Source organism: Carettochelys insculpta, chromosome 17 (assembly GCF_033958435.1).
Source record: "Carettochelys insculpta isolate YL-2023 chromosome 17, ASM3395843v1, whole genome shotgun sequence".
Taxonomy (NCBI): Eukaryota; Metazoa; Chordata; order Testudines; family Carettochelyidae; genus Carettochelys; species Carettochelys insculpta.
This window is the reverse complement of record NC_134153.1, coordinates 23349556-23363249: the sequence shown is the minus strand read 5'-3', so window position 1 is coordinate 23363249 and position 13694 is coordinate 23349556. Positions and strand designations below refer to the sequence as shown.

The 13694-nt window shown below is 48.8% G+C and overlaps 1 protein-coding gene across 1 annotated transcript; it reads left to right on the top strand.

The window, feature by feature from the left end:
• The first annotated feature begins 547 nt into the window (after positions 1–547).
• LOC142022296 (neuritin-like) lies at positions 548–12821 on the top strand. The gene is made up of 3 exons (XM_075011991.1): positions 548–812; positions 2226–2373; positions 11641–12821. Exons 1-3 carry the CDS (start codon positions 770–772, stop codon positions 11864–11866), a joined length of 417 nt encoding a protein of 138 aa, XP_074868092.1. The 5' UTR covers positions 548–769; the 3' UTR covers positions 11867–12821.
• Positions 12822–13694: the final 873 nt, after the last annotated feature.

Here is a 13694-nt window from a genome sequence, read left to right as displayed (position 1 = left end):
CAGACCCCAGCCTGCCACCCCTGGAGCTCCAGGAGAGGCTGCTCAGTCTGGGCAGGGGCTGAAGAAAGGCTGTTAAGAAGGCTCAAGGCTGGGAACGAATCCCCCTGCTGATGTAGTTTCCAGGATCTCCTGATGGTGGGCTCCTCACTGAGAGAACCTGCAGAGATCCTCCACCTGCTTCTCCTCTGTGTGTGTGTGTGTGTGTGTGTGAGAGAGAGAGAGAGAGATCTCCCCTACCACCAGTACTTGTGTGTATGTGTGTGTGAGAGAGATCCTGCTCCCACCTGTGTGAGAGAGAATCTCCCTCCCGCCAGTGTGTGTGTGTGTGTGTGTGTGTGTGTGTGTGTGTGTGTGTGAGAGAGAGATATCTCCCCTCCCGCCAGGGTTTCTGTCCCCCTCCCAGGCACCGTCCCCGGAGCCCAGCTCTCCTCGGGAGACAGGTGCTGGCTGGCGGGGCTAGGGGAGGGGCCGGGGGCGGAGGGAGGAGAGGGGGATGGAGCTGAACGCTCCAGATGCCCGAGCCGCCCGCTGTGCCGGGGAAGGGGGCTGCCGGCCGGGCGTTAAGGGTCCTCGCCCCGGAGCTGCCCTGGGGACCGGCTATCCCAGCGGGGACCGAGAGGCCGGGAGAGACCCGAGGCAGCCGGAGCCGACGCGGGCGATCCCTGGGGCTCCAGGGCCATGGGCTGCCCCTGCAGCGGGGGGCTGCGGCTGCCGACCCCGGGCGCCGAGCCGCGCCGGAGCCCCTGAGCACGGAGCCGCCGGAGGAGCGATGGGCCGCGGGCGGTGCTCGGCGCTGCTGCTCCTCACGCTGGGTAAGGCGCGGCCAGGCGGGCGAGGCGCTGGAACCGGGCGAGGGCCCCGCGCTCCAGCCCGGCTCCTGCCTCCCGGGGCCCCAGCCAGGGCAGCCGCTTCTCCCGCCCCTCCACGGGGTGGAGCAGCCGGAGCCTGCAAACCAGGGGGGCCCGCGTCACCTCCCGCCGGCACAGCGCGGAGCCGAGAGCCCGCCCCCTAGCGGCTCGGAAAACAGCCCGGCCGGAGTCAAACCCGGCCCAGGCCCCGGGGTGCCCGGCCAATGCAGCCCCCTTGCCAGCCTGCAACTCCCACCCGGCCCCCTACCAGACCGAAGGGCAACTGGGGAAATGTAGCTACTGGCCAGCTCATGGGGTGGCCCCCGACCCTCTCCATGTTACCCCACTGGGCTGAGCTTTGCGGGCGTCTGGCCCATTTTCTAACCCTTCCGCCATCTCCCCCAGCTCCTCTAGTCTGCGCCAGCTGACCTGCCTCCCTCCTGAATTGTGAACCCAGACCTAGACTCAGTGTTCCAGCAGCGCCCCCCCACCAACCCATAAAACAACCTCTTACAGGAAGCCCTCCATTTAGCAGCTAAGGGGGGCAAGGGGTGTCCCTTAATGCCAAAAGTCTGTTACAGCCGAATGCTTCTACTGTATAATGATGCTGTGACCTTCCCAGCCCCTCACTCCCTCCTGTCCTCTGCCCCCACCTCCCTTCCCCTCACTCCTCCATCTCCCTCTCCCAATTACCAGGGGAGGAGCTGAATGCTGGCCCGGCTCCTTCCACCTCCTGCAGCCCCTGGCTCCCAACCACCCATGCAAAGGCAGAGCGTGGCCGCCCCAGCCTGCCAGCAAGCAGCAGCCTCCGACACCATGGCTGCTGCTCAGCGCCATTGCAGGCAGTGGTGGCTGGGCACCGACATGCTCCACGCACATGGCGTTGGGGGAGGAGAGCCTTAACCAAGGCAGTCTCCTGGGACAGGGCAGTTTTGCTACTAGTGGTTGTACACCTAGAATTTGTGTGGAGCACCAACTGAACCATAGCAGGGCTTTGATTGGCTTCAGAGGAGCACCAGGTTCTCTCAGTCAGCATTGTGTGCGATCAGCACACACCTCACATCACGTGCCCTTGCTTTGTGGGTGTGTCGCTAGCACTACCAGTCAGAAACCATTTGGAAGCCCTGCCTGTGGGCAGCGGTAAACAAAGTATCTCTCAGGCCACACATAGGACCCCGATGGGCTGCATGGGGCTCACAGGCTGCCCACCACTGCTGTGCCAGCTTTTATAGGGGTGTAGCCCTTCGGAAAACACAGGCTCCTTTCCCACAGACAATGCTAGAAGTCGTGGAGAAGCCTGGTGGGAGAGGACCACATTGGGCTGATGCAGAACTGGGTTGCTACACTGTTACACAAATCCCCTTTTTCGGTTTCTAGGCTACGTGATCAGGTCGCTGGCCTCACAAACGAAATGTGACAACATTTACCAAGGCTTCTCCAACTGCATCTTAAAGCTGGGGGAAAACATGGCCAGCTATGAGGAGGCGGCTGGCGATACGGAGCAGGGTCTGCACACTGTTTGCGGGTGAGTAGCAAACCCCCAGCTCCGGCTTTTCATCCCTGCGAATACATGGCAAACACACACTGCCACGTTCACCCCAGCCTCCAGAGAATCAGTACGTAACACACCCACACATACAATCCCACTCAGGCCTGGACAATAGGGCACCGCAGAGACTGCAGGGCAGGGAGTCAGCAAACCCTCCAAGGGGGATGCAAGCCATGCATGTGCATTTTTAGCAACCTAATAGGGTTCCTGAGGGTTTAGGTAATCTGCCCCTCTGGGTGTTCATGCCCTGACCACCTGTTCCACTCAGCCTCCCAGCCCTGCACTCGTCTCTGGCTGTTCTCTCGAACAAAAACACATTTTTCAAATATAAGCCAGGTGCTCACTGCCCTCCTGGAGGAGCTGGGACGGAGGGTGCCGTCTGTGTCTACAGCGGAGCCAATCTCTGATGATGACTCCTTTCCTTCCCTCAGATAGTTGGAGAAGACGACACCTTGCACCCAGCTGGTGGAGGTGGAGATGCAGCCCTGCTAAGCATGGCTCTAACCTTTGGGGCTGCATGAGACACTCTTACCCACAGTGAGAAAGATGGTCAGACAAATCCTGCCATGCTGAGAACTAGGCATACAATAGTAGTGAGAGCCATGCTCAAGTACATTTAGTCAAGTAGCAGCAGCCTGAAAGCTAGCTGAACTCAAGGGTCCTTGCTGCAGGGTGAGGGCTCAGCACATGCCTGGTGAAAGTCCATTAATTTCAGGCCCTCAGTGAGCAAGAGAGCTACATTTTAGGAAGATGAAGGTGGAGGAACCATTCCGTTGCCAGGAGCGATAACGTATTGAGGAGGGAGGAAAGCAAAAAGGGGGTTAAAATAGCAAAGCTGCTAGAGTTCACCACAGCCATGGTTGGGAAGGAATAAGCTAACGCAAGTGAGGGAGGGAGATGCAAGGGGGAATGAAAAGTTGTCAGAGATAAATGAAGGTGGCTGAGGGGTCTGAGCATCCTCAGCAATGAATCCACAGGAGGGAAAAGGCCAAGGGGGGAATAAGGAGATGCAGAAAGCAATCAAGGGAAAGACAGATGCACTGGAGAGGTGTAAACCTTCAAGCCCCGGGAGGAGGGCTCAGAAGATTAGAGGAGGAATGGCATCTGAGCTAATAGGGAAGCAAAGGGGGAGGGGTGGAAATGCCAGGCGGGATCAGAAGGAAGCATTTTGCTCTTACACCTCAGGGTCAGCAAAAGAAACAAACGGTGACACTGGGATTGATGGGGCTGCTGAAAAGGGAAATGAATTCCTAGCCTTGCATGGGAGCAGAAGCCAGATGCAACAGGCAACCATTTGCCAGGGAAGAAAGCTATGAGGACCGAGCTAAGAAGCCCACCAGCTCCAGCAATTAGAAATGAGAATCTGACAGAACTCCAACTCCACCAGAAATTCTTGACCTTTAGTACAGGAGGCGGCATTTGTCCCAGATACAGAGAAACCAACCTCACCATTGCTGCACAAGAATGGGGAGCAAAGGGGACCGTTGCTTTGAAAGGAGTACAGATTGCTTCTCTCTTCTTCCTGTCACCTTCTACCCAGGGATCTGAGTGCTTCCCAAACATTGACCCTACAGCTTCACACACCCCTCTGCTTCCCCAGGCAGAGAAAGGTCACTATGCCATTCCCAGAGGCGTACCTGAACCACAGAAGAGGGAGGGGTTATTACCCAGGCCACAAAGCAAATCAGTGTCGGAGTTAAGTAACTGGGGTTACAGATCATTTAGGCTGGCTCTAAAGGAAGTAATCCAATCCAGGAGCCAATTATTTATGTATGTCACTCCAGCTTCTTAAGCAGAGGGGGTGTCTCTGTTTAGCTAACACCACTGAGTTCACAGATAGGGGTGCTGTCGTATAACCAAAGTAACAAAGGCCATAGAAACACAGGTGAAAGGGAGGAGGTGGCTGTGCACAAAGTTTAGTAGGGGAGCTAAAAGTAGGCTGGAGCTCCCCCATATCTTCCCGGTTTGAGTAAGCAGTGCTCCCCCACAGACCCCCTCCTCTCTGGCTGGTCAGTGAGAACTGGGCCTTCCTGTTTCAGTTGGCTTTAACCAGTAAATAGAGGTATCCTGAAATCTAACATTGGGCTTCCTGGTGGATTAGAAAAGAGAGCTAAGAGGACAGACCTTTGTTAAACTCTAGTACCTTACTGGGCTGGTTCAGGGAACAGATTGGAGTTCCAGAGAAGAGGTACCCTAGAGGAAAAGCTGCCCTTCTGTTTTCCCAGGCGCGCTCTGGAGTAACCCTTCCTTTGTTCCCAGCTGTGCACAGTACTATAACCTGACCCATCCAGCAAGTGTGAAGTAGCTCCATCCCTCCACTCCCAGGTGTATGCAAACCTGACCTAAGGTCTTCTATTGTGAACCAAATCTGAAACTCACCCCTTTCCCCATTAGTACTGCTGCACCACTGCACCTATATGCATTTTAAATTGATCTGCTTAAACTAGTGCAAAGATCTAATATAGACACCCACTAACCAGTTTAATTCAAGTGGGTTTCAGCTAGTGTGGAATTAAGCTATACCAATTTAGGCAAGGGTTAAACTATTTGACATGTGCGTATGTTACAGGTTTGCACCAATTTAACTAGACTTATTTTAAATCCATCTTTTGTAATGTAGACCAGCTCTGAGGTGGAGAAACATCAGGCCCAAGCTAATAAACCCGGTCACAAATCAGAACTTCCGTGCCATTGAAAGTTCCAGTATTTCACACTTGCTTTTATCATGATCTGGTACATCACAGAGATCTTGGTCTGGCTAGGTAGTGCAGCCCGTAGAGAAGAAAAGGGGCATGACAAATCTGAACTGCAGGTAGCACAGCAGCTCGATCAGACACAAATTAATATCAAACTGATCTGGAATGAAATATCTCTATTGTTTTGACAAACCAAAATATGTTGTGTTAGGTCCATAGGCGATTAAACAAACTCCTTACATTGGAAAATTGCTAAATTTGTACATTTTCCATATAAAATGGCAAATCCCATGTACAAACTGTCCAGTTCTGGGCACCACAGTTCAGGAAGGATGTGGAGAAATTGGAGAGGGTCCAGAGGAGAGCAACGAGAATGATCAAAGGTCTAGAGAACATGACCTATGAAGAAAGGCTGAAAGAATTCGGCTTGTTTAGTTTGGAAAAGAGAAGATTGAGGGGGGGCATGATAGCAGTTTTCAGGTATCTAAAAGGGTGTCATAAGGCAGAGGGAGGGAACTTGTTCCTCCTTGCCTCTGAGGATAGAACAAGAGGCAATGGACTGAAATTGCAGCAGGGGAGGTTCAGGTTGGACATTAGGAAAAAGTTCCTAACTGTCAGGGTGATCAAACACTAGAACGAATTGCCAAGGGAGTGGGTAGAATCTCCATCACTGGAGATATTTAAGAAGAGGTTAGATAGATGGCTTTCAGGGATGGTCTAGAAAGTGCTTGGTCCTGCCATGGGTGCAGGGGGCTGGACTCGATGGCCTCTCGAGGTCCCTTCCAGTCCTACTCTTCTATGATTCTATGAAACTAGAACTTTCATCAGAATTAGAATAAAAAGCCTCCTGGATTGGTAGTGCTGGGCAGCGATTCTGATTTGACTTAGGAATGGAAGACAAATGACATTTTTGATAGCCGTAAAAAATAACCACATTCCTTTAAAAGGGCTTTCATGGGAGTCCACGTGTCATAAGACTGTAGTCTGTATCTCTTCTTGACAGACAACAGCATATCACACCATTGCCCTTTTTGACTTCTAAACAGCTCTTCAGTGTTTTTAAAAAAGTCCCATTGTTTCATTTCTAAAGACAAATGATTTCTGCTCCAATTTGCAGCAGTGTCTCATTTTCTTAGGAAGTTGCCAGCGTGACTGAAAGCAAATATAGAAAACCAGTAAAATACTGGAAGTGCAAGTGGTGCTATTTGGTACTGGAGTCCTGACCATGCAAACAGGGAGTTACACATCTCATAGAGCTGGAAGGGACCTTAGGAGGTCATTGACTCCAGTCCCCTGCCCTGTTGGCAGGGCCAAGCACCATCCCTGACAGATTTTTTTGGCTAATCTATTTGCCCCAGAGCCCTAAATGACCTCCTTGAGGATTGAAGCACAACCCTGGGTTTAGCAGGCCAATGTTCAAACCACTGAGCTATCCCTCCCCCTAAATCTATTTGCCCCAGATCTCTAAATGGTCCTTCAAGGATTGTACTCAGGATCCTGAGTTTAGCAGGCCAGTGCTCTAACCACACAGGGATCTCTTGTCTGAGCTGCCTCCCCCATACAACCTTCCCCTATCTATTTGCCCCAGATCCCTAAATGACTCCCTCAAGGGTGGAGCTCACAACCCTGGGTTTAGAAGACCCATGCTCAAACCACTGAGCTATCGCTCCCCCTTCTTGTGTAGGTCCCAGGGGAATGGACTACCCTGCAAGACAACATGGGCTATTGTGATTGAGGGGAAAAAATCATTACTCCTCTTTCCTACTAAAGAATATCTCAAGCAGTTGTTGGTCTTTCGCCCTTAACTCTCCTTTTGCCATCTACAACTTAGGTGAAGCCCCTCCTGTGCCATGTTCCCTGCAGGAGTGAGATACACAGGTCATTGACAGTTATGGAGATCAGAATAATTGATGCCTTGGAAGGCAGCCTAGTATGAAATCAGCACCATTTGTTCTTCAGGTCTGCTTGTGCAGTACTTCCCCAGAGTCCAAAACAGACCAGTCATTTGATCACAGCCTGTCTGGCTGAACAGATGGAGACTGTGAAGAGTCAAGCATTGTAGGAATTTGTGACCACCCAGCTGAAAGGGGAACCACCACTAAAAGCTGAACACTCTCTCTCCTCTGCCCCACTTAATCATTTGCCTAAAGAGCGATCATTTTTAACTCCTCCCTGACCACGCTGTGTTCTCCTGTTCAGCTGCTGCAGGATACTGAGTGCAGCTCCCTAATGAACACAAGAACGTACCTTGGTTGGCACTAGTGTTTCTCATTATGATCTCAGGACATTTATTCTGCCACACTGGCTCTATTTAATGAGCTCTGTGCAGCTGGTGTTCTGACATAAATCCTGTTAGAACAAACCATCACTAATGGCTAAACTTCAAGAAGTAGTAGTGTCATCCATAGGAAAAGGAGGTTTGGAAAAAAGTAAAAAGATGTCTTCACATGCTTGGGGTGCTGCAGTCTGCATCCAGATGGTCTGCTCCACCTTCCAGATGAGCTTTTTAGAAAAGCTGGACATACACAAAGCCATGGGTCCAGATTTAATGCATCCAGAGCTATTGAGGGAATTGGCAAATGTCATTGCAGAGCCTTTGACCATTATCTCTGAAAACTTGTGGAGATCAAGAGAGGTCCCAGATGACTGGAAAAGGGTAAACGTACTACCCATTTTTTAAAAAGGAAAGGAGGACAATCCAGGGAACTATATAGACTGGTTAGCCTTACCTCAGTCCCCAGAAAAATCATGGACAGGATCTTCAAGGAATCCATTCTGAAGCACTTGGAAGAAGGGCAAGTGATGAAGTCATGCCTGACCAATCTGTTTAGTTTCTATGATGAGGTAACTGGCTCTGTGGACCTGGGAAAGTCAATGGACTTTAGCAAAGCTTTTGATACAATCTCTCACAATGTTCTCACCCGCGAGTTAAGGAAATACGGATCAGATCAAAGGACTGCAAGGTGGATAGAAAGCAGGCTAGATGGTTGGGCCCAACAGGTAGCGATTAATGGCTCGGTGTCTGGTTGGCAGTCAGTTTCAAGTGGAGTGCCCCAAAAGTCAGTTCTAGGGCTGGTATTGTTCAACATCTTTATTAATAACCTGGATGAGGGAATGGATTGCACCCTCAGCAAATTTGCAGATAACACCAAGCTGGGGGACAGATAGATACATTGCATGGTATGGATAGATTCCAGAGTAGCCCTAGATAAATTGGGGGATTGGGTCAAAAGAAAACTGTTGAGGTTCAACAAGGACAACCCGCAGATTCCTGAACTTGGGACAGAAAAATCCCAAGCATTGTTATAGGCTGGAGACCGACTGGCTAAGTAGCAGTGTAGAAGAAAAGGACCTGAGGATTGCAGTGGATGAGAGGCTGAATATGAGTCAACAGTGTGTCCTTTCAGCCAAGAAGGCTAATGGCATATTAGGGTGCATCAAGAGGAGCATTTCCAGCAGAGCTAGAGAAGTTATTATTCCACTCTATTCGGCACTGGTGAGGCCACATCTAGAATATTGCGTCCAGTTCTGGGGCCCCCAATATAGAAAGAATGTGGATGCAATGGAGCAGGTCCAGTGGAGGGCAATGAAAATGATTAAGGGGTTGGAGCACATGACCTATGAAGAGAGGCTGAGGGATTTGGGCTTATTTAGTTTGCAGAAGAGAAGAGTGAGGGGCGATTTGATAGCAGCCTTCAACTTCCTGAAGGGAGGTTTTAAAGAGGATGGAGAAAGGCTGTTCTCAGTAGTGACAGATGGCAGAACAAGGAGCAATGGTCTCAAGTTACACAGCAGGAGGTGTAGGTTGGATATTAGGAAAAACTATTTCACTAGGAGAGTGGTGAAGCACTCGAATGTGTTACCTAGACGGGTGGTGGAATCTCCATCCCTAGAGGATTTTTACGTCCCGGCTTGACAAAGTCCTGTCTGGGATGATTTAGATAGGGTTGATCCTCCTGTGGGCAGGGAGCTACATTCAATGACCTCTTGAGGTCCTGTCCAGCCCTAGGATTCCATGTATGCATCATATCCCTCAATGAGGAATATGACTAGCAAATTCTGTAAGATGATAGAGGAGAATTCACCATCAGTCTGATAGCTCCAAAAACTGTGGATGCACATACCTATTTACCTTAAGTGACCTCGTGCAGGGAGCTTCCTTATGGTGGCCAAGAAGGTTCTCTGCATGGAGGATTTTCTCAGGGGGGCCATTTCCCTATTCCTTCCTATGTTGTCTAAGAAGCATAAAGGGACAATAATGTAACTGACTAATTGAGAACTGGGTTACAAAAAACTCTCTTTGCCTCTTCTACAAATTATACCATCACAATTGCAGGACAAGCTGTTCTTCAGACCCCTTCCAGTTCCTCGTGAGCAGGGGTGCGGAACCCCGGCCTGTGATCCAGAGGGTGGGGGCTCCCCTCCATAGCATCTGGCTTGTGGCAGGGTTGAGGGCGTGGCGCCCCTACTGCTGTGGACCAGATCAGGCAAGTCACTCTCTGGAACCAGACCGAGGGCTCTTCCAGGGCAGGGCCGGGGGGCAGAGGAGAGGAAATGGCCCCAGGCTCCAATGCCAGTGTTTGGTATTCTCCCCACTGGTAGGGAGGTCAGGGAGCAGCAGCAGTCTGGATAGCTTGCCTAGAAGCTTTTCCAGCCAATCAGAGCAGTGGAGGGTGGTGCCTGGGAGCAGTGGGGAAGGGACCCTGAAACATGTGCATCCCAGTGCTGAAAAGGTAAGCTGCACCTGAGTCGCCCACACCACATGCTCTTAGACAGCTCCTGCACCCCCGCTCCATCCAGACTCTCACTGCCACCTTCTGTGAACCCTGACTGATTTGTCTGTTGGTCAATTGCCCTGACCCAAAAAAGGTTCCCTACCCCTGCTCTTGACAGCAGTAACACCTTTCAGATGATAGTTCTCCTGCTTTACTCTCGAAGGGTGGAACCCCTGCATCCACCTGCTCTTGGGCTGAATCTCAGGGTAGGAGCCCCAATTCATTTTGGGAATAAGCAAATTTCAAAGTGAATATACATGTCCGCATCTCATTAACATTCCCCTTCTGAAAGGGAGGGGCAGGTGTAGACATGGCCAGAGTGACTCAAAACCAGCTTCTTCAAAACAGCATTGTGAATTCACCACCAGCACACAGCATGCAGAGAGAAGGGGTAAAACAACCACCTCCTCACATGGGACTCAACTAACCTTCCTTCTTTCCTTTCCAGTGTTGGGTAAGCTCCACTCAGCCCAGAGCTCTTTATTCCAGGGTTGGGAGCAATAGCCTCTGAGCATCCTCTCCCTCCATGGCTGAGATTCCCATCCAGCCACTGATGTCTGCTCACCCCTCCTTCCCCCCTAGGCCAGGTTCTTTTAAGGCTTTAGAATCCCCTTTGCTGCTAGGTTCAGGCATGCGAAGAATTAACTTTGCTGGCCTAGTCTGAGTCAGGCTGAGGAATTCTCCAATAAATTCTCCATAGTTTTATCCAGGATGCTTGGTATTCCCTCTGGTAGTATTTCATTTTTGTCATTGTTTCATTTCCTGTTTCTCCCTCCACTATCATCCTCTCTTTTAACCTTTAACTCCAGCATGATATCAAGCAAATAAACTGAGGGACATAAATATAATACAGGGTCTTCCTTCAGTCTTTATAGACACTGGATTAGAAAACTGAAATAGGTTTCAGGAGCCAGTGTCTTTACTCAGTCTATGCTTATGTTATCCCCATCATTTGGCTTGGACAAAGACCAGCAATGAAATCAAACATTTCCTCTTAATCTGTTTCACTTTCAGGGACCCAGAGTTTGAGTTTCAAGCATTGAAGAGGGATGTCAGCTCATGAAAAACAATGGATTTAATTGGCTTCCAAAAAATGTAGAAACACTGCAAAAATGTGGGGGTTTAGTTTTTAGCAAATGAGCTCTGAGAGACTCACAAAAGGGGATTAAATGACGCAAGAGCAGGGAGGTAAAAGATAACTTCCAGTAAGAACAGTACAAAAACGGAACAGACTGCCAAAGGACATTGTGGAAGCTCCTTTCTTGGAGGTTTTTGAAGGGAGACTGGATAGCTATCTGTCTTGAATGGTTCAGAACAAACAAATCCTGCATTTTGGCAGGGGTTAGACTAAACAACCCTTTGGGCCCTTCGAGCCCTATGATCACATTAACAGAAATCACTAGTGAGTCAGTCTCCCCCAGATTTCCCAGAGTGCTTGGCTTCTGCCCCTCTTTAAGGCTCCAAGCTTGCCTTCATCTTAGAGCCATACGCCTATGCAGAACCCAGCTGAACTCAAGAACTATAGGAATCCTGAAATGAGTCATTCATTGCAGGATTGGGGTCTTAAACTGAAAGCCCTTTGGAACTAAGACTGTATCTTGTCGTATTATGCAATACTGAACATATAACCATCACTTGCCAAATAGAGTCCCCAAATGTAACTGTAGGGGGCCAAATGAACTGAACTTCCAGTGGGGAGAAAGATCTAAGACAAAACCTTTCTGCTTTGAAGCATTTTAAATGAACTAAAAGCCTCCATTTCTCAACTACAGGTATTGGGACGAATTTCATACGTGCGCCATGACTGCGCTTTGGCACTGCCAGAAGGAGGCAGCCAGTATCTGGGAGGCTTTGAAAAAAGAATCTACAAGACTCAAATTCCAAGGCAGCTTGTTTGATCTCTGTGGTTCCAACAACTCCCAGAGTTTCTGCTTGACAAATGTTTCAAACTTTGTTGTCTTAAGCATCTCTCTGATGGTCATTTGGCTTAACTGGTAAATGAAGCCCTCTGTAAGGATCAGAAGTAAGACGTCTGATCAGTGACAAAAGTTTAATTATGGTCAGAAATGTAGCAGTTCCAAACCTTTGAGAAACACCGTGTAGTGTGATTGAACATCACTTGAATTTATTACTCCAGGTCTGTGAACTTCAGAACTCAGCAGCATCTCCTTTGTGGCTTGTTTCTGTATAATTTGCATGATTAATCAGAAACTCAACACTTGCTATAACTTGTCAGTGTCCAGTTGCAAGTGCAGCTCCAACGGACATGGTGCAGAGTGCTGGAAGCTGTAGACTGACGGTTAGAGGACTAGGTTGGGGATGGGAATTCAGGATTAGTAATAAACACTAGGTTCTTTTGTACTCTTTTCTATCTATCGTCATAGGAAGCACATCTGTTTATTCAGCTGTCTGTTTCACGGCCAAATTCTCCACTTTTTTCACTGGGGATGGCTGGAAGCAATTATTGGCGGTGTTCTTGAAGCACTGGGAGAACGTACTGAACCTGTCAAAGGCAAGAAGCATTCCTTGTCATATTGCTAGTATAAGCCTCCCCTGGCAGAACAATCTTGGATGTGTCTGTTTCTCATAAGATGCACTTTGCTACTTACCTATGTGAGTCTTGTGTTATGTGTAAATCCCTTTCCTAAGGAAACAAGATGGAAAAATGTAACAGGGAGAAGGGGAGGGTTAGGCTAAGTGGCAAGACAAAGCTTTTTTGTAATAATTCTTTGGCTTTAAAAGAGTCCAAGGAAGAATCTGTGAGCAGCATTGTTACTGTGTAATTCAAGAATATCAAATAATGTCTGTTGTACAACCTACATCTGTCAAATTGGAAATAATTTGTCCTACTTTCTTGCTCTATAGAACAATCATTCCGACTCTTGTCCTGTGTAGCCTACCGTGTTGTTCACCTCATAGCTTCCACACTGCCAGTAAATATATTTGAACTATAGACAGTTTCTTGCAAATGATTTCAGCATATGCTGAGAACTCAACGCTATTATTTGGAAGTTGAAAGCAGTGACTTAAGTTTCCATTCCAGGTCACTAAGACCTATCTCCTAGATCCTAGAGGCCCTTGCATGCAAAGAAGTCAAAAGAAGAGCTAGAAGGGACCTTGAGAGGTCATCAAGTCCAGTCTGCTGCCCTCAAAACAGTGTCTTTCACCATCCCTGACAGATTTTTTTTTGAAGTTCTAACTATACCCCAGACTGTTGAAGGCCCCCTTAGGGATTGAGTTCAACTCTAGGTATACAAGGCTAATGCTCTACCTACTGAGCTAATCCCTCCCTCAATACTGAATATAGGCCAGCTCCTTCACATCCATTACAGTGCTTCAAAGGGAACTGAAATTTCCCGAACAGATAGACCCAAGGTTCACCTAAGTCTGGTAAACCTATCCCTTGACAGGCCAGTACCAAAACCTTCAGAGGAAGGCACAAGAAATCTGCATTAGGCACATGCATTAGGTAGGATAATCTGTCCCCACTCAAGGTCTTAACCTCATCCCTACTAGTGGGAGATTGGTTTAAGGCCTGAACATATGGTTTATATCCTTTCCAAAAAGTTTGTTGGCTTTCATTAAAATAACTTGAGATACTCTTGTCACTTATATTACTCTAATCTCTCTCTGAATCTTCAAAAACAACATGAAGTCCTGCAGCACCTTATAGACTAACAGATATTTTGGATTATAAGGTTTTGTGGGCAAAGACCTGCTTCGTCAGATGCACGACAAAGCGGTTCTTTGCCCACAAAAGCTTATGCTCCAAAATATCTGTTAGTCTATACTGTGCCACAGGGCTTCTTGTTGTTTTTAAAGACAC

Coding starts and splice junctions, on each gene's coding strand:
- LOC142022296 (XM_075011991.1), top strand. CDS start 770: ATGGGCCGCGGGCGGTGCTCGGCGCTGCTGCTCCTCACGCTGG. Junction 813..2,225: donor GCTGCTGCTCCTCACGCTGG/GTAAGGCGCGGC, acceptor TTCGGTTTCTAG/GCTACGTGATCAGGTCGCTG. Junction 2,374..11,640: donor GGTCTGCACACTGTTTGCGG/GTGAGTAGCAAA, acceptor TCTCAACTACAG/GTATTGGGACGAATTTCATA.